Source organism: Loxodonta africana, chromosome 22 (genome assembly GCF_030014295.1).
Source record: "Loxodonta africana isolate mLoxAfr1 chromosome 22, mLoxAfr1.hap2, whole genome shotgun sequence".
In the NCBI taxonomy this organism is placed as follows: Eukaryota; Metazoa; Chordata; class Mammalia; order Proboscidea; family Elephantidae; genus Loxodonta; species Loxodonta africana.
The window spans coordinates 35,777,118-35,801,655 of record NC_087363.1 but is presented as its reverse complement, the minus strand read 5'-3'; the positions used below and the strand labels follow the sequence as shown (position 1 = coordinate 35,801,655).

Sequence of the window (24,538 nt, the reverse complement as noted above, 5' to 3'; positions counted from 1 at the left end):
CTGAAGACAGTGAAAGACCCAGAGGGTCTCAATGGCACAGCTGGCAGCCAACAGGCCTGGAACGGGCCCTACAGGAGAGTTGGTGGTAACAGATGGCAGGGCCAAGAGGAGCCTCTCCTCATGGGGCCTAGAGTAGCTGAGAGAGCTGTCCTGCATGAAGAAGGAAGGCTTTGCCTACATGCTTCCTGAGCCAGATCCCAAGTTGTAGCCTGTTAAGCCCATCCCGAGTTGTACCCTATTACTTCCTTAATAAACCACTTAACTGTAAGTATGGTCTGTGAGTTCTGTGTGGCACTGCAATGGATTATTGAACCCAGAATAGAAGTAGAGAGCGCTGTGGGAGGGACGGCTGGTGTCAGAATTGGTGAAAAGGTTGGAGGGTGAAGGTATGTCTGACCTCTAGCTCATAGGGATCAGCCTTAGGCTCATCTTGATTCTCATTTTCCCCCTAAAGTTAGGTTCCAACTACTACCACCATTTTACAAGGTGAAAGAGATACTAATTCTAGACTGTAGATAGAAGTTTAAAGATGCATTTAGAATTAAAAAGATGCGTAGAACTAGCATGTATATTTCCAAACTAGTAGGAGGAGACATGGAAGAGAGACAACTAATCACTCCAACAAAGGCAAGCCAAGACATAGCCTGTTAAGTGGAAAAAGTAAATCACCAGACAGTGACTATAGTATGAGTCATTCATTCATTCAACAACAAACAAGTAACGTGGAGGATTATGTGTGGACACCATTACAGGTGCTTCAGGAACACTGGTACATAAGACAAAGTCTATGTCAGGGCAGAGCCTACCTGACTTGGAAAGATTATGCTCAGTGAAATAAGTCAGATACAAAAGGACACATGCTGTATGGTTTCATTTATATGAAAATGTGTCTAGAATAGGCAAATCCATAAAGACAGAAAGGTAGATAAGTGGTTGCTTAGGGTTGGGGTAAGGGGGGAATGGGAGTGACTATAATGGGCATGGGGTTTCTTTTTGGAGTGATGAAAATTTTCTAAAATTGACTGTAGTGATGGCTGGACAACTCTGTGAATATACTAACATCCACTGAATTGTACAGTTTAAATGGGGGAATTTCATGGTATATGTATTATATCTCAACAAAGATGTTTCTTAGAAGAAGAATCTTTTTATTATAATCTACAAAGTTTATTATCCCCTGAATGCCTTGGAACTTTTTTTTTTAACCCAGAAGAACAAAGGAAAGGTATAACTTTGATCCCAGAAAATAAATAAATAAATTTTACATACATATTTACCACAATAAATAAATAAAGCAACTTGGTAGAATGCTACCTTAGACAGGAAAGTCAGGTAAGGGCAATTTATGTAAAGCAAAATAATTTGTTGATGTACATATACATGTATACAAATACACAGCAAACTGCCCCAAAGCTTATCTTACCACCCTCCTTCCCAGGGGCAGGAGAGCCCCTGAATTCCCATGAGAGTCTCTCCTTTCACCTCCATTGATTTCCTCCTCCACACGTCCTTTGTTAAAAATTGCCCGGTGCCCTCCCATACTGACCTACCTGGAGTCCCGCTCTGAGCATCAAGACTCCCGATACACTCAGCGCAGATATCCAGTGATACCCAGCGACACCCCTGCGCAAGTGTGTGCCTCCCTTCTCCATTAATCACTCATTCAACCAGCCAACACTTGTCAAGGGCTTATTCGGGAGAAAATAATCCAAAGAACACTGCAGAATCAGAGTTTACACTGAAGCATTAACTTTGGCATTTCAATAATAAAATCGATTCTTTTCTACATGAGTGAATTTCATCTATAATGTAAAGATAGCAGATATTAACAGTTCACACTAGCAAACTGAAGTTTATTCTGATTACCATGATTCTTTTTTTGTCATGAAATCATCCACTATTAGTATAACCATACATAACTAAAACTCTCTAACTTAAAAAAAAAAAAGTTAAGCAAACAAAAACAAAGCTTTTAATTGGAAAGTATAGACAGAATATTTTTAATTTTAAAAATTTCTAATTTTTATACTCCTCATTCTTAAAAGTGGGTGGTGGGGGGCAGGGAGTTATCTGGCTTGAAATTACAAGGAACTTGTTTCAGAGAATGATAGGATCCTAGCACCAGGAAAGGCTCCAAAGCTTGCATGGTCCAACACCATCACTTAACAGATGAGGAAACTGATGCAAGGAGGGGAAATGACCTGTAACAGCCACGCTGCTAGCTGCAGGAGAACCTTCCAGACCTTTTGAGTCAAGGTGAATCTTGTCCCTTCAAAAGTAGACACCTCAGAAGGCAGTGCACTTGTTTCAGTAACCTATCTCTGCCTAAAGAAAACAGACTGGAAATGCCTTCAGGGCCCTTGGGTAAGGTCCCCAGCCTAGATGAAACCAGAATTGTTATTTTATAGTTATACCTCATGTTTGACCAAAGAACTGCTAACATTATAATCCAAACCAAACCTGTTGCTATCAAGTCAATTTTAACTCATAGCAACCTATAGGACAGAGTAGAACTGCCCCCATAGAGTTTCCAAGGGACGGCTGGTGGATTTGAACTGCCGACCTTTTGGTTAGCAGCCGTAGCACTTAACCACTATACCACCAGAGTTTCTGCTAACACTATAGGTGGCCCTAATGGCCTTCTAAATATTTTTAATCATCAAATCCACCCCTGAAAGACCTGCCAAAAGAAAGAGCTGCAGGTTCTGAAGATAATTCTGAATAGGCAGCATCATAACTGATGGAACATTTGGGAAATACACACTGAAGCTCTAGGCTATTATTTTTAAAGATCGCTCATGTCACATTTCAGTTACACTCTATATTTGGGGTAGAATCATCTCGATCATGAAAACCTCTAAGAATTCACGCTAATACACCTACCTCATCTAGGATTAAGTTTGCCTTTTTCCAATCCAGGAAAGGGAGGTTTTGCAAGGCAAAGTAACACAAGTAAGATTACAGGAGGACATGTTTGTAATTGTATAGATCCACCACCACCCACGGCCGTTGAGTCAATTCCTACTCTTGGCCATGCTGAAGGACAAAGTAGAACTGCCCCACAGGGTTTCCAACCAAGGCTGTAATCTTTACGGAAGCAGACTGCCACATCTTTCTCCCGTGGAGCAGCTGGTGGATTCAAACCACCAGCCTTTCGCTTAACAGCCAAGTGCTTAGCCAGAGGAGCCATTGGTGGCAAACTGTCCTGGAGATTTATGAACTCATCAAAGCAGGGTGGACAGGTCTTCTATCTAACAGCAGTCAGTTTCTGTTCCTACGTGTACCAATATGTTCAATAAAGCAGCATTTTGTAGGTCATTCTACAGGAGCTTTTTCGTTCACTCTGGCCTTTTCCACCACTTAGGATTTGTTTAATAAGCCCCTGGCATTAGGCTGTCCATATCAAAGTGTAAAATGCAAGTGATATATGATGGCCTAGATTTTAAATTGGTCCTACCTTTTTGTTGGTTGGTTGGTTGGTAGTGGTTAGAGGGCATAATGCAGCAATGAGGAAAAAGCACCTCGTAGACGAGGACCCAAAAGGCTAGGTTCTGGTTCAGATGTTGCCATATATGGGCCTTCATTTCCGCCTCTACAACAGGAATATCTCACAGGGTGACTGTTAGTAACAAGTAGAACAATGTACGAGAAAAGTAATGAAAACCAGTAAGATGTGGTATACGTTGAGGGAGAGCTAAACTTTGACTTCTTCCTGCCCAAAGCACCAATCTTATTCACAGAATAAGAAAACCATACGGCATCAGGCATCAGCAAGGGCCTAGCACAGCACAACGGCCTCTGGAAGGTAAAGAATACCTAACAGGGCTTAAAGACCAAAGACATGAAAGAGAAGAAACAAAACATGTCCATACTCTGGGTCACAATGCGAAACTGGTAAGGTGCTAAAGGCCTTGTTCAACGCTCCTTCCATGGGACCCATAATGGTTCAGAACCACTGTTCAGATCTCCTTTCCAGTGCTAGAACCGCCCCCGGGGTCCAGGCTATTGCCTTTTCTTACATAGAAAACCCTATGTAAGATATTGTTGTCTTCATTTTACAGATAGGGAAACAGATCAGTGAAGTGCCTTGCTTAAGGTCAGCTGGGCAACCAGGCCCCCAGGCCAAGAAACTGGGCTTCCTGACTCCCCATGCCACCCCCTCTTATCAGGTGATTGCACCAACATCAGTTCCCATTTACTGTGACAGGTCCTGAAAAGGAGGGATGAAACAGATGGAAGAGATGAAGTCGCATGGCCAGGGGAAGACAATGCAAAGCCACGATTCTAACCTGGTACAGCGTGGCTCCAAAGCTGACTCCCTTTCTGCCATCTTCCACTGTGCACGCTGCCTCAGAAGCACAAGAAGCCTCGGGAGGCAAGGTTTATTTTACAATTAGGTTGGTTGTTGCTGCCATCGAGAACAGATTTCTTCAGACAAACAGCATGACCTAGAACTTCTTTCTTATCTAACAGCCCTTTTGCTATTTCTGACCAAAACTGAAAAAAGTCAACCTAATTTTATCCAAATTTGAAAAGTGCACGAGTGAAGCCAGACGCCTGACTGGAAGGACTAAGGATGCAAACTTTAAAAAAGAAACCATCTCCCAATTGGAACACTTATACATTCCTGGTGGGAATGTAAAATGGTACAGCCACTTTGGAAATCAATTTGGCGCTTCCTTAAAAAGCTAGAAATAGAAGTACCATACAATCCAGCAATCACACTCTTTGGAATATATCCTAGAGAAGTAAGAGCCATCACACAAATAGGTATGTGCACGCACACCCATGTTCATTGCAGCACTGTTCACAATAGCAAAAAATGGAAACAACCTAGGTGCTCATCAACAGACAGATGGATAAACAAATTATGGTATATTCACACAATGGAATATTACACACTGATAAAGAACCATGATGAATCCACGAAACGTCTCATAACATGGATGAATCTGGAAGGCATTATGCTGAGTGAAACTAGTCAGTCATTGAAGGACAAATATTGTATGAGACCACTATTATAATAACTCAAGAAAAGGTTAAACACAGAAGAAAACATTCTTTGATGATTACAAGTGTGGGGAGGGAGGGAGAGAGGAATTCACTAACTAGATAAACCAAAAAAAAACACCAACCCTGTTACTGTCGAGTCCGGCTCATAGCGACCCTATAGGTCAGTGCAGAACTGCCCCATAGGGTTTCCAAGGAGCGCCTGGTGGCTCTGAACTGCCGACCTTTTGGTTAGCAGCTGTAGCGCTTAACCACTACACCACCAGGGTTTCCACTAACTAGACAGTAGACAGGAATTACTTTAGGTGAAGGGAAGGACAACACACAATACAGGAGAAGTCAGCACCACCAGACTAAACCAAAAGCTGAGAAGTTTTCCTGAACACAACTAAACACTTTGAGGGGCAGTGAAGTCAGGGCAGGGGGCTGGGGACCATGGTTTCAGGGGACTTCTAGGTCGACTGGCATAACAAAGTTTATTAAGAAAATGTTCTGCATCCCACTTTGGTGAGTGGCGTCTAGGGTCTTAAAAGCTAACAAGCGGCCATCTAAGATGCATCAATTGATCCCAGCCCACCTGGAGCAAAGGAGAATGAAGAACACCAAAGACACGAGGAAAAAATTAGCCCAAGAGACAAGAGACAAAAGGGGCCATATAAACCAGAGACTTCGGCAGTCTGAGGCCAGAAGAATTAGATGGTGCCCAGCTACCACCAATGACCACCCTGACAGGAATACAACAGAGAGTCCCTAACGGAGAAAGAGAAAAGTGGGATGTAGAACTCAAATTCTAGTAAAAAGACCAGACTTAATGGTCTGATTGAGACTGGAGGAACCCCAGAAGACATGGCCCCCGGACTCTCTGTTAACCCAGAACTAAAACCATTCCCAAAGTCAACTCTTCAGACAAAGAATAGATTGGACTATAAGACATAAAATGATACTCGTGCAGAGTGTGCTTCTTAGTTCAAGTAGATACACGAGACTAAATGGGCAGCTCCTGTCCGGAGGTGAGATGAGAAGACAGAAAGGGGCAGGAGCTGGCTGAATGGACACAGAAAATCCAGGGTGGAAAGGAGGTATGGGTGGTCACATTATAAGGATAGCAACTAGGGTCACATAACAACGTGCGTATAAATTTTTGTATAAGAAACTAACTTGAGCTGTAAATTTTCACCTAAAGCACAATTTAAAAAATGAAAAAAGAAAACTATCTCCCTTTACCCCACCCCTGTCCCCTCTTTGGAGGTACCAGGGGCATCTACAAAAAGAAAGATGACTTGTAGGGCCAAGGAAAGTTTGATTGCCAGGTCAACGGTCCAGAAATCTAGAGGCCCAGGCCCGAGGGCATAAATTTTACCTCTGTGAAGGAGCGGTCTGGCAACATGCCCGACAAGTGGAGAGCGAATCTGATACAGAATCAAATCAACGGAGTACGATCCTACAAGGCTAACCTCTGTGCATGCACTTCAGGCCTGTGTTCCTAAGCGATCTGCAAAAAAGCATTTACATAACAGGCCTTTGTGTTGTCCTAGATAAGGCTGAGTAGAAGAGAGGGAGGTCTGGATGTTTTAAGGATTTAGGGCTGGCTGAGATTTCCTGGGGGACAGTAAGATGTGGAGGAGTGAGGGGCAGGGAAGGAGTGAGTTAAGTAACAACCTGGCTGATCTAAGGAGGAGAATGGTAACAACAGCAATAATAAAATAATTCCTTATATTTGTAATTTTCTGAGCTCTATTTGCAACACCACTTTCAGGATCAACAAGAAATGGGTAACACTGATTGCCTCTAAGAAGGAAATGGATGGCTTGGGGGACAAAGGTGGGTCTGGTGATTGTTTTTGTTCGTTGCCTTCCAATCAATTCCGACTCATGGCGACCCTATGTATGCAGAGTAGAACTGCTCCATAGGGTTTTCAAGGCAGTGACCTTTTGGAAGCAGATCTCCAGACCTGTCTTCAGAGGTGTCTCTGGGTAGATTCAAACCACCAACCTTTCAGCTAATAGTTCAGTGCTTAACCGTCTGAACCACCCAAGGACTCCTGACAAAGGTAGAAGGGAGGTTTTTTACAGTATACCCTTTCAAATCTGTCAAATTTTGAAATTTTGAACCATTTGACTATATTATCTATTCAAAAATAAGTAAAGGAAATTTTAAGCACATCCATAATTATCCAACAACCCTAAGAAATAGGCAGAGCAAAGATCATTAGTACCATTTCATAAATGAGGAAACCTGAGGCTCCAAGAAGGGAAAATACATTGCCCAAGGTTGTGACAGGGCTGGAAGTAAGATCTAGACCTTCAGGCTGCTAACCTAGTATTCTTTATCAGAGACTCTACAACTGGAGAGACTAGCAGCACCAGACTCACTTTCTAAGTCCAGTCTGTGTAGCCTGAGCCAAATGAATCCACAAGGGATGACCACATACAAAATCTTATTAACCACAATAGCAGGGAGTATGAGCTGTTTGGGGCTACCTAAATGTTCAGGTTAACCGACAAATACCCTGAAGCTCTCTTGGGTTTCAACACTCGGTATCGAAAATCTTTAGAAAATGCAGGTCCAAATTCTCTCAGTAAATACAGTGGCCACAACTGCATTTTCACTAGCCTCATTAACTTGCAGAAAGAACCTCAGCGTCATCGTTGGGAACTCAGAGAAAATAAAAAGGGTGGCCCGGCGTAAAAATGAGCTCTAGGCTTAGGAGCCAGCCAGACCTTAGGTTCAACTCCTGGTTTTGACACTGACTCATGTGTAAACTCGGGTAAGCCGATCACTTCACTTATCTTGGCCTCAACTTTCTCTTTGTAAATAAAAATCAGCCAATCCATACAGCCCAGAAATCCCACTCCTCAGAATATACCCTAGAGAAATAAGAGCCTTTACACGAACAGATATATGCACACCCATGTTTATTGCAGCTCTGTATACAATAGCAAAAAGCTGGAAGCAACCAAGGTGTCCATCAATGGATGAATGGATAAATAAATTGTGGTATATTCACACAATGGAATACTACGCATCAATAAAGAACAGTGATGAATCTATGAAACATTTCATAACATGGAGGAACCTGGAAGGCATTATGCTGAGTGAAATTAGTCAGAGGCAAAAGGACAAATATTGTATAAGACCACTATTATAAGATCTTGAGAAATAGTATAAACTGAGAAGAACACATACTTTTGTGGTTACGGGGGGGAGGGAGGGAGGGTGGGAGAGGGTTATTTACTGATTAGTTAGTAGGTAAGAACTACTTTAGGTGAAGGGAAGGACAATACTCAATACATGGAAGGTCAGCTCAACTGGACTGGACCAAAAGCAGTTTCCAGGATAAACTGAATGCTTCGAAGGTCAGCGAAGCAAGGGCGGGGGTTTGGGGACTATGGCTTAAGGGGACTTCTAAGCCATTTGGCAAAATAATTCTATTATGAAAACATTCTGCATCCCACTTTGAAATGTGGCATCTGGGGTCTTAAATGCTAACAAGCGGCCATCTAAGATGCATCAATTGGTCTCAACCCACCTGGATCAAAGGAGAATGAAGAACACCAAGGTCACACGATAACTATGAGCCCAAGAGACAGAAAGGGCCACATGAACCAGAGACTTACATCATCCTGAGACCAGAAGAACTAGATGGTGCCCGGCCACAACCGATGACTGCCCTGACAGGGAGCACAACACAGAACCCCTGAGGGAGCAGGAGATCAGTGGGATGCAGACCCCAAATTCTCATAAAAAGACCAGACTTAATGGTCTGACTGAGACTAGAGGAATCCCGGCAGTCATGGTGCCCAAACTCTCTGTTGGCCCAGGACAGGAACCATTCCCGAAGACAACTCATCAGACATGGAAGGGACTGGACAATGTGTTGGAGAGAGATGCTGAGGAAGAGTGAGCTACTTGTATCAGGTGGACACTTGAGACTGTGTTGGCATCTCCTGTCTGGAGGGGAGATAGGAGGGCAGAGAGGGTTAGAAACTGGCAAAATTGTCACGAAAGGAGAGACTGGAAGGAGGGAGCGGGCTGACTCATTATGGGGAGAGTAAGTGGGAGTGTGGAGTAAGGTGTATATAAGCTTATATGTGACAGACTGACTTGATTTGTAAACTTTCACTTAAAGCACAATAAAATTAAAAAAAAAAAATCAGCCAATCAACAGACATGTATTGAGCACTATGTGTCTGACACTATTCTAGGTGCAGGGTTCACAGGTGTACAAGACCAGCAGACCCCCGTACTTTCAAGGCACTTAATCCTACTAGGGAAGACAAGGTAATTTCAAGTACTGGTAAGTGCTACAAAAATGTAAAACAGAGTAATGGAACAGAGTGACTGGAGTTCAGGGAAGGCCTCTCTGAAGAGTTGGGACCTCCATGATAAGGAAGTAGTGGTTACAAGATCTGCATTTGCAGGGAAACAAATGCAAAGGTCCTGAGGCAAGAATGAATCTGGCTTGTTGGAAGAACAGAAAAGGCAGGTATGGCTAGAGTGTAGTGAATGAGAGGCAGAGTGGAGGGAGACAAAGTCAGCGAGGCACGCACATGGCCAATCTCTTAGGGTAAGGAGTTTAGAAAGTTTTCTGGTTGCAATGGGAAGTCACCATAGAACTAAGATGGTTTAATTAGAGTTGTGATTTTCATTTTTTTTTAGCAGCAGAACTCTGTAATCGAATAAAAACAAGTGGAACCTCAATATAAAACTAGATAAAAGTAGTATTCCTCTGGCTGGTGGGAAGCTATTTAAAGACCTTCTAAACCTCTGCCCTAGTGGCCTCCCAAGCACTAGAACTAAGAGCTGGAAAGCCAGTAGGTGATCTGTCTCTAAGGTTCCTCAAGCTCTAACAAAACCCAGTATTATAGTAAATAATTACAGGGAGAAGAGGGATAGGAAATAGAGCGATATGCTTGTTGAACCCAGGATGGGCCCTGAAAAGATTTTCAAGTAAATCTGTGATATGGGTTCGCTTTCTGCAGAAACAATAAAAAATCTGGTTCAGTAAAGGTTCCAGTTAAAATCACATTGCTGAATTACACATGTAGAAATTGTTGAGATGATGTGTACTTTGTTATGTGTATTTTTACAATTAAAAAAAAATCACATTGCTGAAACTAAAAAGACAGAAAAGAAATCAGGGGGTTGCTAGGGTAAAGAGAGTAAACTGTCAACAAAGAGACACGAGGGAACTTTTTGGGTTGATGGAAATGTAGTGTATATCCCTTTGTGGTAGTGGTTACATGACTGTACATGTTTGCCAAAATTCAGAGAGCTGTACACTTAAAATAGGTGGAATTTTACTGTGTGTAAATTAAATCTCAATAAGCCCAGCTTTAAAAAAAAAAAAAATCACACTGCTGGAAGACCCCTTCGAGATATTTTACTGAGAGGAAAGCTAAAGCTGATACTTATATTGGGTCAGCAGATTCCAGAAATCCTGACCTGAAAGACAGGGCTCCCCACTCAATGCTGCTCAATTTTAACTCAGGTGGCTGTGACTGAGCCTCTTCAGTGTGCTGGGCTTCAGTTTCCCTGACGGTAAAATGAAGAGGTAAACAATTGCCAAAGGCTTCCCACTACAAACAATCGTCTGGGGTAGAGAAGAGGCCTCAATACTTTGGAGTCAAAAAAACTAGAAGAAAATTTCCCAATTCTGTCACTTACTACCTGCGTACAGCGGGGGGTACAGCACACATCTGTAAAGCAGCTGGCACACCCAACCTGTGGAGAAGGGCAGCCACTATAACTATTGAGAAGTCTGACCATGCCTACACTGCGGGTCCTCTCTACTCCCAGTCCACCAGCCTGTCTCCTAGGAACAATCTGGAAGTGGCCATTGGAAAAGAAACAACTAACTGCTCTGCCCTTCATTGCATAACCTATGCCCGGGTACACAGTACACCCTGAGCTCCACTGGGCACAAGCTGTTATCTCAACAGGTAAACAGGAACACTCTGCCCCCTCCTTGACCACCGTCAGCACTGGGCAGCCACAAACACTCGGGGAGCGGGCAGACGCCTTGAGAACACTGCTGTTCTTTATGGCTCTATTTTAAACACTCCACTCCCTCTGTCACTGCTGGCAGCATCAGAGCGACACCAACTCCTCCATGGACACAGCCCTTCCCAAGCCACCTGCTCCAAGGGGCTGGTTCTGAATGAATCAGAGCTCTTGTCTGCACCTCATTTCCTTCTAGTCCAAGGAGACCAGAAGGACACAGAGATCAGGAGACTGCAAAACTGTCAAGAGTTTCTGCTTCCCATGTCACATCTACTCCAGAGAGGCACTGTCATCTGTTGTAAAGACTGCTGATTTACTTTTTTCTCCACGGAGGGGCAGGAGGGAAGCCACACCCAGAAAGGATCCCAATTGTACTGAAACAAAGACAACCAGCTAAGTATCCTAGCCAAAGACCACACTCTGCAGGCCTACAGCAGCCGAGAGTGGTAGAGCAGGCGGGCAGGAGGGCGCCTGGGCAAGCTCTGGTCAGGGGCTCAACAGATGCCAACCACTGTGGCTCTACTTCCTGTCCACACAACACTTCTGAGCCAGGGTCTCCCCATCTGTGAGACACAGAGATAACACCTGCCCTGTACTGCCCGGCCCTGTGCTGTTAAGAGTTGTCCTGGGAACTGGAAACCATGAAAGAACGAAAAGCCTTGCTGTACAGTACAGTGAAGTAAAGGTATTCAGTGCCACTTGTGAACAAGAACGATGCTCGGTCCTGACACCTAGGTTAGAAACTCTGTTTTGTTAATCACAAACATTATTTATCAGAACATTACCAGGACATTGCACCCCCCAAGGCAACTACATCCTGCCGTTTCTATGCGGAGCCATTGCTAACACTTGGTCCTCTCCCCCACCTTCCGGTATCTGTGAAGTTTTCAGTTTCCATCTAACTCCAGAGCAGCTGGGGGAGGGGACCCGGGGCTGGCCCATCTCGAGGAAAGTTCCACCACCAGGTCCACAAAGAGACTGCAGAGAGGCGTGGCCAGGCTGGAAATTCTGACAAAAAGTTTTGGCCCTCAGGTCCTAGCAGCAGCTACTTCCTGATCCCTCCTTGTCAGTGGGGGTGTACTTCTCTGGCTGGATTCCCCACCAGCAGGCTGCGCCGGGGGCGCGCACCGAGTCCCCGGAGTGGCCCCCGGTGGGGAGCGGTCAGAACGGCCAGGGGTTGGGTCGGGCGGGCGACAGAACTCGATCTCACAGGCTGCCGTCCGCAGGCGAAGTGATTTCAGAGCACGGTCCCCCCAGGGTGTAAGCTCGGGAGGGCAGGGACTTCTCTTCCATCCACCGCCCCGCTCACACACAGAACCAAGGGCCGGCGATTTGCGAAGAACCGGGGTCAAACCAGATTTGCGGGCTTGAACCTGGCCCAGACCCCGAGGCCCAGGCCTGCTCCGAGAGAAGGAAGAGAAAGGCAAAGAAAAAGGGTTTGCAAGAAATCTCAGAACCACCCGGAGGTCGCTCGCTGCCGGCCTGGGGCTCAGGTAGCCCCCCGCCCGCCTGCGGAGGGCGAACCTGTCGGGGGCCCGCCGGTGCCCGGGCCGCAGAGCAGCCCGGGAGGGCAGAGGCGTCACCTGGGCCCGCAGCCCCGGGGCCAGCCCGCCCGGGCCGGGCCTCCCACCTTGACTCGCTTGCCCTGGATCTCCAACGTTTTCATGGTGAAGTCGACGCCGATGGTGTTGCCCTGGCGCTCCGAGAAGGCGCCCGTCTTGAAGCGCTGCACCACGCACGTCTTGCCCACGCTCGCGTCCCCCACCAGCACCAGCTTGAACAGGAAATCATACTGTTCGTCCGGGTCCCCCGGGCCCGGGCCCGGCCCCGCCATGACCTCGCGGAGCCGAAGGGCCGGCCTAGGCGCACGGATGCCGCGCGCGGGCCGAGCTACGCCCGCGCCCGCCCGCCAGCCGCCTGGCGACGTGGAGCCGCCGGCGCTACCTGGGGGACTGACGCTGCCGACCGCCGGCCTCGGCTCGGCCCCGCCCCGGCCCCCGCACCACCTCCGGCCGGACAAGGACCCAGCCGGCCCCGGCTCCTCCCGGGACTCGCCTAGCCCAGCCCTCCGCCGAGCTCCGGGCCCGACCCTCGGCTCCCGGCTGGGGCAGTCCAGCCCTGAGGCCCGCCCGCGGAGCCGCCCCCGGCCCGACTCCGCCCTGGGTGCCGCCTCGGCTCGGTCCTCCGTTAACACCCCGCGCCTCAGCTCCGCCCCCAAGCCCGAGTCCCCGCCCACAGCATCTCCGCAGTCCCCGCCCACACCTCCTCAGCTCCGCCCCCGGCACCTCGCCGAGGTCCCACGGTGTGTTTGTCTCTCCCTCCGCATCGCCCCAGCCATCACAGCCCACCTCAGACCCTTTCTCAGCACAGCCGCCAGCCCAGTCCCGAGTCCCAGCCTGTCCCGGGCGTGCGGCTCCCCGCAGACCTGGGCGGCCTGTCTGGGCTCTGCTTCCTGTTGCCCTCCCAGACTTGAGGGGATTCTCTGGGCCTGCAGGCCTGGGAGCCTATTAACCCTGCTCTCAGAATGCCCTCCACTAGCCCGAGATCACTGGCAAAGGGAGCAACTATGGCAGGTCACCACAGTGCTCATACTAACAATGGAGAATCCTAACAGAGGCATGAGCATTTACCCATACTGAAGAGGGGAAAGGCCTGACATATTACAAGGAGGGAAGGAGACAGCATCAGTGAGGCCAGAAGCTAAACTGGCTGCAGAGCTGGGGAGGGAGCCAACCTCTTTGTGGAGAGAGGGAATTGAAGGCTGTGTGCTTAAGGTGAAACCTACCCCCCCCACCCCGCCCAGGACTCTCAAGAGAGGGGAGTTAGGGACCCCCATTTGATGAGACGTTAGTCCAGAAGGAGTTGGGTGATCCCTTCACCAAAAGACAGCCTACTAGTCCCACTGGCTCAGGTGCAGTTATGTATCCAGCTGGGGGAACTGACTTAGCCAAAATCACCAAAGACCAGCCTAAGCCCAGGAACAAGGGAGGCTTGTGGGGAACTCTGTGGAAGGACAGACAGCTTCTGAGATGCTACGGTGAAGCAGGAGTCCTCAGAAAGAATGAGTCCCAAAGATCAAATAGGACATATCCCCCAAAGGGCTTCGCAACTACCACAGTGGGACTGAGAACACACCTCTTCAGGAAGCCCCTTTGTAGTACCCCAGTTCTATTTAATTCAATAAATTTGATTAATGCCCACTATGAGCCCTGGTGGTACAGTGGTTTAAAGCTATGGTTGCTAACCAAAAGGTCGGCAGTTCGAATCCACCAGCCACTTCTTGAAAACCCTATGGGCAGCTCTACTCTGTCCTATAGGGTTGCTATGAGTCAGAATCAACTCAATGGCAACGATTTTTTTTTTTTTTTTTATGAGCCAGGTGCTGTTCTAGGGCCTTGGAATACATCATTGAACAAAACAGAAAAATCTATACCTTTCTTGGGGCCCTGCTCGGGGCCTTCTCTGGGCAAGCGTTAGATCTATGGGTGAGCAAGCCCTACCATGGCCATCTCACACCAGTCTCCTGGTTCATGCCATCTTGCTACTGCTGCCCTGCCCTCTCTTCCTCTCTTCTGTGTTACAGCTGCTGCTTCTCTCTCTGTGTGTCTCCCTTTAAGCCTAGCAGATAGCAAAACTGACCAATCCCTTCATCAGGGTTCCACACATCTTATTTGCATGGTCCCACCCCACAAGGATCCCATACACCTTATTTGCATTAGCAGCAAGCTGTCCATTTCCCTTGGTGGGCCACAATACCTCATTTGCATAGTCCCACCCAATCATTGTGTGGGAGTCACAAAGACTATGGCCAGAAGGGCCATATTAAGTAATTCACTGCACCGCACCTAGGGCTGATGGATCTAACCAACTACCACAGCAGAAAACCTATCAGTTTAGACTGAAGGGTATAGGGACAGGACTAAAGGAAAGAAAGCTGTCTAGCTCTTGGAATTCTACAGGCATGAAACAAGCCAAAGGAGATACATCTATTGTCCTCCAAGAAAAGGATCATCCCTGGAGAAGTTTGAAGTTCAGCAGAAATGTTCAAAGGAGCACAGGAAGCAGGGCTGACTTGGTTTCAAAGGGTGGAACTATGTCCTTCTAAGTTTCAAAGGGTGGAGCTAGGTTTTCCTAGATCTCAAAGGGTGGAGCCACAGCCTCCTAGGTTTGAAAGAGTCAGATCTTCACCAACTTGGTTCCAGAGTGAAGGGCTGCCCTTCTGGTGTGCCCAGGGATTGGGGCCACTGACCAAAACGGGAGTGGGTGGGGTTGCCATTCCCAAGAAGCAGAAGGGGCCTGCCATGGCCAAGGGGCTGAGGTCGGTGCTTAGATGGACTAGGAGAATGGGGCTACCCAAAGCTGAGAGAGCAGAGTTGCCATCCCAGTGGGCCTGGGCAGTGAGGCTGAAGCCCAGGGCCAAGGGGCCTCCACCCAGAATCCAGAAAGTGTGGCCAACACCCAAAGTCTTGAGGGGAGCGCCATTATTACCCAAATGATCTCAGAGAAAAGAAGACTATTTTCAAGCCTTAAGAGTTAATGTAGTTTGTTCCCCTGGGTTTTGAACTTGCTTGTTGCCTGTTATCCCTTCTTTCCCTTCAATTTCTCCCATTTGTCATGGAAATGTCTACCTTGTGGCTGTTCCGCCATTGAACTTTGGAAGCAGAATACTTGTATTATAGATTCCATAGGTTCACAAATGTAGAGGAATTTTTCCCCAGGATGGAATATGCCTAAAGTTTTACCCATATTTGATTTAGATGTTTCAGAAGATGGGGTTGATTTAAGATGTTTGGGATGATGTGATGGGGAGAATATGTCTTGCATGTGGGAAGGACATGAATTTGGGAAGGGCAAAGGGTAGAATGTTATGGATTGAATTGTGTTCCCCCCCAAAATATGTGCTGTAAATCCTAGCCACTATACCTGTGGTTATCATCTCATTTGGGAATGAGTTTTCTTTGTTATGCTCATAAGACAGTATTAGTGTAGGGTATGTCTTGAGTCAATCTCTTTTGAGATATAAAAGGAGCAGATTGAGCACGGAAGCAAAGCAGAGATGGGGGAAGATAGATGCCATGTCACATGAAGATCACCAAGGAGTCAAGGAATAGAAGCAAAGAGGACCTTACCCCAGAACTGACAGAAACTGCCTCCTCCTAGAACCAGGACCCTGATTTCAGACTTACAGCATCCTAAACTGTGAGAAAATAAATTTCTGTTTGTTAAAGCCACCCATTTGTGGTACTTGTGTTATAGCGCAATAGATAACTAAGACAATACCAAACAGTACCAGACAGGAATCCCCACAGTGCTATCGAAAGCAATTTTGGGAACTCAGCTTTGGTCCTTTGGACAGGACCAGAGACCTAGAGGGGCAGGAAATAGCCTCCATTCCCAGGTAAAATGAGACAGAAGGTGATGGGGATGGGAGACTTTTGTATGCTGGATTCGGCTTTGGGAAGGTGGGACATGTCAAAGCACAGAACCCCGTAAAACAACCTCCCACCTCCAATTCAAAGCAGCTACCCACAGCATGAGGTGGAGTGGGGGGAAGGAGAGATGAGTCAATAGACAGGATGATCCCGGGGGTCCCACCCATTTGAAGAACACTGATGGTTGCAAGTATGCGTATGTTGGGGGGCAGGTAGACAAGTGGCTGAATTGGCCTTTACATTGTCCTTACATGGAATTGGTTTGAGTGGAGTAGGGGCCTGTTGGTCTGAGTGTGGCTTTTGCCAGAAAGCCCAGTCACCACTTGCATTTGGGTAGGTTGTGATCCTTGCAGTAAGATGTGGGAGGGTGAAGAGTTAACACCCTGTCCCTAGGCTTCATGCCAGGGAGGAGCCACCCTTAACCTCACTGGACCTTGAGTCTAGATGAAACTTGGTTTCCTTCAGATAGCTCCTATCTGCTGTCTGTTTTTTTATTATTTTGTTATTATCTCCCCGACTGTGCTGTAAGCTCCAAGAAGCAGCCATGTCCCCCTAGCTGTCTTGTAAACCTTGTGCCTAACATATAATAAACAACAAAAAAAACACATCACCATTGAGTCGATTTCGACTCATAGCGGCCCTATAGGACAGAGTAGAACTGCGCTATGCAATTCCCAAGGAGTGGCTGGTGGATTTGAACTGCTGACCTTGTGGTTAGCAGGCAAATGCTTAATCATTGGGGTACCAGGGCTGCTGACATATAAGTAGGCCTAATTTCACCACTCATCTGTCAGTTTGTTTTACTGTGGTAGTTTGTGTGTTGCTGTGATGCTGGAAGCTATGCGACTGGTATTTCCAATACCAGCAGGGTAACCCATGGTGGACAGGCTTCAGCAGAGCACCCAAAGACAGACTAAGAAGAAAGGCCTGGTGATCTATTTCAAAAAATCAGTGGGAACCCATATATGGATCACAACAGAATATTGTCGGATATAGTGCTGCAAGATAAGCCCCACAGGCTTTAAGACACTCAAATACACAGTGGCTACAACAATGGACTAGAGCATACCAATGATCAAGAAGATGGTGCAGGACCAAGCAATGCTGCCTTCTGTTGTACACAAGGTTGCCATGAGTTGGAGCTGAGTCAAAGGCAACTAAAAACAGTAACAATTCGTGTTCTCCACATTAAGGCAAAAGGTCTCTAGAAGCTTAATGGGGTTTGCAGAAGTTAGAAAAACTTGCATTTGAAAACTGCAAGCAGTTCTCTCTTCAGAGTGATCTGGACTTGATTTTGCCTTCCTTTTGGGGAAATAACCTGAACAGATAATCTTGTTACTCACAAGTAGCCAAGTAGCCAGAGGCTGTTCCGTGATGGAAATATGTGATGTTGTCACTTGTTGGGTTTTACATGACAGTTATTCTAAAGGGTTTGCACAGAGTTGCTAAACTGTCCTCCTCAGTTCTACACGCTCTTCCTTAAAACCCTTCCTGGGTGCCAGGTGCCCTCAGGATAAAATCCAAATCCCTTGTTTTAACTCCAGGATTACTTACCCTTTTCACTGACTGTTTGATGCTCTCCCTGGCTGGTCCCTGACCTCTACCCTTCCCTAACTTTCCACTTGGTCTCAGATCTCAGCTGAAATACTACATCCTCCAAGAAGCCTTCCTTGCTCCCAGTCTCTGCTTCCACTCCCCGTTTACCCACAGCCCTCTGCTTCACTCTGTCTTTGCGCTTACCACAGCACCATCCCGTATCTCCTCTGTCTCATCCATTGAGCACTGGGCTCCGGGTTCTCACTGCACATTGGAATGATCTGTGCGTTAAAAAATACTGATAACACTGGGTCCCTCCCCTGGACATTCTGCTTTGATTGGTGAGGGGTGCAGCCAGGGCACTGGGATGTCTTAAGTCTATGCGCAGCCAAGGTTGAGACCCTCTGATCTAGAGGGAGCTCTGAGTACAGGGCCTGGCTCACCTTGTTCACCATCATACCCTCGACGCACAGTGCTGTTATGGCGCACGACAGGTGCTCAGTAATTAGAGTGAGCCAGTGAGTGAATGAAGGAGGAGTTGGGATGACCTGCGTGTTGTCACAAGTGGATCTGGTGTTATTGAGGGAGCAGACCCATTTCCTTAACACGGTTCTCCCCGCCTCCCACTATTTGCTCTCATTCGATGTTAGAATTTGACACTGAGCCTGGGGCCCCTTCCTTTTCCCCTGAGATAATTCCTGCTAAATTATCAAGAAGTTGGAAGATTTAGTAACCAATACCTACGTCAATTGGCCCGTTCGAGCTCATAAGATTAATTTCATTTCTTTCAACTCACAGATATGAAGTTTCTGATGACCCTTTTGGAAATGATTTGTCAACATTTAAAATTTTTAAGTAATGAGAAGCCTAGCTTCTCAGGAATGGTTCTCTCTTCTTGCTTCTCCCCATTAAAAAAACAAACCAACAAACAAAACCTGTGAGGAGTTAGGGGCCCTGGGTCTCAGAGAACTTCTCACTACATTACAGAAGAGCTCACTGGTCTTGGATGAGTCACAAGGGCTCTCTGACCCACAGCTTTCTCATCTGTAGACAGTATTAGTAGCTAACATTCATTGAGACACCCGGGGCCAGGCACTGTTCACAACACTTTGGAAGTATCAACTCTGAATCCTCTGAACAACCCTAATTAGGCAGGTACACTTATTGTCCCCATTCCACAGATGAGGCTGGCATGTTCAGTGGGAAGAAAGGCCAGTATGGCTGGAAAACAAAAAAAATATGGCTGGAGCAGAGTGAAAAGGAAGTGGGGCATGTAGGACATGGGGTCAAGGCCTGGGTCATGGGGGGCCTTATCAGCATTGTAATGAATTTGTGTTTGATTCTTGGTGCAATGAGAGGCTTCATGCAATGTAGTCTCCCTCCAATCCAGTTTCCCCATGTACCAAACGGGATGACAGTACCTCAGAATTATCACAGGACTGCATGAGAGACAGTAAGGAGAACACCCAGCACGCGTGCCTACCAGGCACACAGTAGGGACACAGCGGAAGAGGTTCTTGCACTTTATTTCAACCAAACTGACTCAGTCTTCCCACCAAATTATTAAAGTGCCCAAATGGATGTTAAAAGCAAGGCCTCCTCTTTTCAAAACCTCTAAAACTCTCCATAACAACATTGCCCAACTTTCTGCAATGTTATAAAAACCTGTATTGTCCAATACTGTAGCCTCTAGCTGTGCCTACTGAGCACTTACAATGTGGCTAGCACAAACGACGTACTAATGCTTTATTTTATTTAACTTTAAATAGCTACATATGGCCCAGGCCACATTCTACATTTACAGTAAAGTGCGTCCCTGCCAATTCAGCCTACCCAGGGGTTGTTAGGAAACCCTTCTGGGGCCCATTCCGCTCAAGTTCCTTCCTTTCTCCTCAGAAGTCCTGAATTCTACATGTGAAAAAATGTTGAAATGGCAAATGTTTTGTTATATATATTTACCACAAACAAAACAAAACAAAACACTGTCCACCTTAAATGAGTGAACTGTTTGGTATGTTGACTATATCTCAAAGAAGCTGTTACTATTAAGAAAAAGAAGAAGAAGCACAAGAGGAGAAGGAGTAGGTTTAGAGTAAACAGAGGTTTCGGGCGGGCCAGGTGGGATTTGCGGCATGACCTCAGCGGAGGATATTTCCATCTAGGTCTGAAATTTGGAAGGGCTGTCTGGGCTGGAGGCTGAGATTCAGGGGTCCTCAGTATCAAGGTGAAACTGGGCCAGGACAATGGAAGTGATGGTTTGTTCCTTCATTTGATTTTTCATTCCATGCGTGTACTGAACACCTCCAACAGCCAGACTCCATGCTGGGCTGGAAGTATGGCAGTCAGCAAAAAGTGTTCCTGTCCTTAAGAAGCTTATTCTCTAATGGAGCTGCCCTACATGGAGTGTCTAGTGTCTGAGGGTGGAGCCCCAAAGAACACCAACTTTATGAAGCTGTTATGGGAAGAGGGTTCCAGGAAGTAGACTTCTTCTAAGACTGGGAAGAAGGTAAGGCTGTGGAGGCACTGACATAGAGGGAGTTGAGGGGTCCAGGGAGGAGGACTTGATCGGTGCCAAGTGCAAGGGGGACAGGAAAGAGGGCCCCACTCACTCACTCTGCCAGGGGCAGGGAAGGAAAGCTCCACGGGGGAAGACAGGTTTGAACTTGCCTTGAAAGAGGCGTGCATGTTTGTAAGCAGAAAGGGGGGATAAGCCTGCTCTTTCACCACAGGGCCCAGTGTGGCTAGGACTGGGTGGGTGGTGGTGAAGGAGGGCCTTGGGAAAGAGCAGAAAGGCTGATGTATGGATTAGACTTAAAAACACCTGCATTACGTGGACTCCAGACTTTCTGGAGCTATGGAGGCTTAGTGAACCCCTGACACTATTGCCCTGAGATAATCTTTAAACTAAAATCTTAAACCAAAAATAGCCCCTGAAGTCTTCTTAAAACCAAACAAGAGGTTAGCTGAACTAGTAAAGAATGTCTGCCTCGAGCATTATGCTCTTTGAAGATCTATCTATATGGGATCAAAACGACAACAGCAACTGGAAAGTTTAGATAGGAAAGTTAGGGGGTGGTGAGTTTATGTTAATGAGAGAGGAACAACTCAGAAAAGGAGGGTGAGAATGGTTACACAACTTGAAGAAAGTAATCAGTCACTGAATTGCACATGTAGAAATACTTGAACTGGTGTATGTTCTGCTGTGTACAGTCTCAACAACAATAACAAAAATAAAATAAAGTATAAAAAAGTAAATAAACAAAAATACCCATATTACTGGTGAAGAGTGAGCTTCTTGGATCAAGTAGACACATGAGATTATGTGGGCAGCTCCTGTCTGGAGAAGAAATGAAAAGGCAGGGGGAGAAGAGGCTGGCCAAATGGACACAAAAATAGAGAGTGGAGGGAAGGACTGTGCTGTCTCATTAGAGCAAGAGCAACTAGGAGTAAACAGCAAGGTGTATATAAGTTTTTGTATGAGAGACTGACTTGGTTTGTAAACTTTCACTTAAAGCACAATAAAAGAAAAAAAAAGGTAAAAGGACAGGGAAGCAAGCAGAGAGCTGGGGACCCCATACCACCAAGAAAGTAGCACCAGAAGCAAGAGCACATCTTTTGGACACAGGATCCCTGCGCCTGAGAAGTTCCTCCACCAGGGAAAGATTAAGGACAAAGACCTTCCTCCAGAGCCGACAGAAAGAGAAAGACTTTCCCTGGAGCCGACATCCTGAATTTGGACTTGTAGCCTACTAGAGCGTGAGAAAATAAATTTCTATTAAAGCCAAAAAAAAAACTATTTCAGCTTTGTAATAGCAAAAAAAAAAAAAAAAGGAACAGTCGTTATGTATATTGGTAGAAAAAAATGAATAAATTGTGGCATATTTGTCAAATAAAATATTATTTAGCAGTTAAAAAAAAAAAACCTGTATTAGATTTATAGACACAGAAAGCAGATCAGTGACTGCCCAGGGCACGGGTGGGCGCTGACATTAAGTGTAAATGACAGAAGGGAACTAGGGGTTTAGAACATGAAAATACACTAAAACTGGACTGTGGTGATGGCTGCACAACTCAGGAAGTTTACTAAAGTCAATGAATTATACACTTAAAATAACCACCCCCCCCAAAATAACCCATTGCCATCAAGTTGATTCCGATTCATAGCGACCCTTCAGGACAGGGCAGAACTGCCCCATAGTTTCCAAGGAGCGCCTGGTGGATTTGAACTGCGACCTTTTGGTTAGCGGCCACAGCTCTTAACCACTATACCACCAGGGTTTCCACTCAAGAGCTAGACACTTCTAATAGGTGAATGTTTTTGTTTGTAAATTATATCTCAATAAAGCTGTTAAAAAAAGTAATAAATAGCATAACAATTTCCTCTTCCAGTGGTAAATTCCTGAATAACGCAGTGGCATTTTATTTGAAACCTCATTATGCTAATTCGAATTCATTATGCAGTTTAAAGATCTATCACTCACTTTACGCCCAAAGTTTGAAAAAATGCCAAGTGCTATATTTTAAACAATGTATCAAGAATTTAACATTCTTAAAGCTGGCTGAAGGAGCCCTGGTGGCACAGTGGTTAAGCGCTCAGCTGCCAACTGCAAAGGTCAGTGGTTTGAACCCACCAACCGGGCCTCAGGAGAAAAATGTGGCAGTCAACTTTCATAAAGGTTATAGCCTTGGAAACCCTATGGGGCAGTTCTACTCTGTCCTATAGGGTCATTATGAGCCAGAATCCACTCAACTGCCCAGTAAAGCTGGCTGGCAGGTGAGCTGCGAATTTTAAACTGTGCTATTGCCACATGGTGCCATCTTAGCTGATAAATGGAAGTGTGTCTCCAACACCAACTTTGATGGATCAGAACATGTCCAAAAGGGTTACAGTGACAATGTACCTGCCTTTCTTCCTCTCTCCTCCCTCTTTCCCTTCTTTCTTCTCTCTCCCTCTCATCTTTCCTTCTTTTTTTCCCTCTTTCTACAATCACCATTGCTGTATCATCCAAGCTTTATGTGGACTAGTGCTGAAAATGTGCCCTCAATCAGAAATAAATGTAAAAAAAAAAAAAACCAACGAAGAAGACCAGACACCAATCATAATATACTGTGCTCTTAATACAGAAGAGTGCTTGCTGCAAAATACTAGAAACTAAAAGCAGCAATAAAGAAAAAACATGCAGCAAAGAGCTAGGTGCTGGCGGCTGGCACTGGTTGAGGCTGGACAGGCTTCCTCCAGGGATGCCCTCAGCTCACCCGGAGTCCGCAGAAACACAGGCATTCCCTCTTCTCCACCTCAGAATCCCAAGACTTCATACACATGGCCGAAACAGCTCCCTACCCTCCCTGCTTCTGTGAATGGTACCAGTCCCTCACTGAGGCTCCGGCTCAAAATATGGGGTCACCTCCCTCTCAGCACTTCTATTCCAACCTCCACCAGCTCCAGACCAGACCCCATGCTGTTGTCTGGAGGTGGCCCGGCTTCCTTCCACCTTTCAGTCTCTAGTCCAACCTGCCCTCCCTGCCCCCTACCCCCAAACAGCCTGCCAGGAGGGATCTCACAGAGAAAGCCAGGTCCTGTCACTCCCCTGTGCAACCACTTCAATAGCCAGCTCCAGACCCTCAGGGTAGCCCACAAATTGAAGGTCTCCACAGCTTTACTCCAATTCACTTCTCCAACTACCTCTTTGCCTCTTCATTCCCCCCCAAGCTCCACTTCCTAGCTGTGGCAATACCAGCTGTGGTCAAGGTCACTTACAGGTCCCCACAAAGTCCTAGGTCAGCCCTCCAGAAGTGCTTCCCAGTCTACCTCCTGAGGGAGCAGGGAGGAGAGCTAGAGAAGGGATGTGTGGGGGAATGCCAGAAGGGGGTGGGTATTGGGCTGGGGAAGGCTCAGATCTCCCTAGGCAGGCTCTGGCTCTGCTGCTCCATGGCCAGTGTTCAGCAAAAACATGCTGCTGTAAGAAAAGATTAAATGCTAAGGGCTTGAGGAAGCCCCCCCACCCCCTGTCTTCTCTTGGGGCTCTGGGAGGAGACAGTGAGATGCTGATGCCCCTCTTCCCCAGGAGCTACCTGAGCACCCAAGGTCACAGGGAATGAAGGGATGGGGAAGTCTGTGAGACAGAACAAAACCAGCGCCTGTCCTTCCCTGTGCCAGGCCTGGCCTCTCCCAGCAGCCCAGGGCCTCTCAGGCAAGAGGAAAAAGGTTTTCACCTCTTCCTAGTTTAGAAATTGCTCAAGAGCAGGAGCAGGTGGGGTCAGGGCAGAGTTCAGGGGGCTGGGGTGCAGGGGGAGGAGGACCAGGTGTCCAGTCAGCCACCAGGGCCATGGGAGAAGGGCCGTGAAGAGGCCTGGGTGGAGCCGGTGATGGGTGTTAAAGCAAAACAGGAGGGAGACTGGTGTTTTACTCTCACAGGGGGAAGGCTGGGGCAGGGCCGGGAGGGAAGTCTATGGAAATACGTCCATGGAAAAGTTTCTTTTCTGATACTGCTGGTAGCACCAGAGCTAATATAAATCATTAAACAGATTTTGGTAACCAAACAGCTCCTGGGACTGGC

The 24,538-nt window shown here is 46.7% G+C and overlaps 1 protein-coding gene across 2 annotated transcripts in view; it reads right to left on the bottom strand.

The window, feature by feature from the left end:
- Window positions 1–12,898, bottom strand: part of RAB43 (RAB43, member RAS oncogene family) — a 43,140-nt gene extending 30,242 nt beyond the window's left edge. The window contains exon 1 of one of the 2 annotated variants that reach the window (XM_023547863.2): window positions 12,644–12,898. In XM_023547863.2, coding sequence (XP_023403631.1) covers window positions 12,644–12,847 — 204 coding nt within the window. In that variant the 5' untranslated portion in view covers window positions 12,848–12,898. The remainder of the gene's footprint in view (window positions 1–12,643) is intronic. The other variant, XM_003409732.4, reaches the window with a different exon arrangement.
- Between the last annotated feature and the right edge of the window lie 11,640 nt (window positions 12,899–24,538).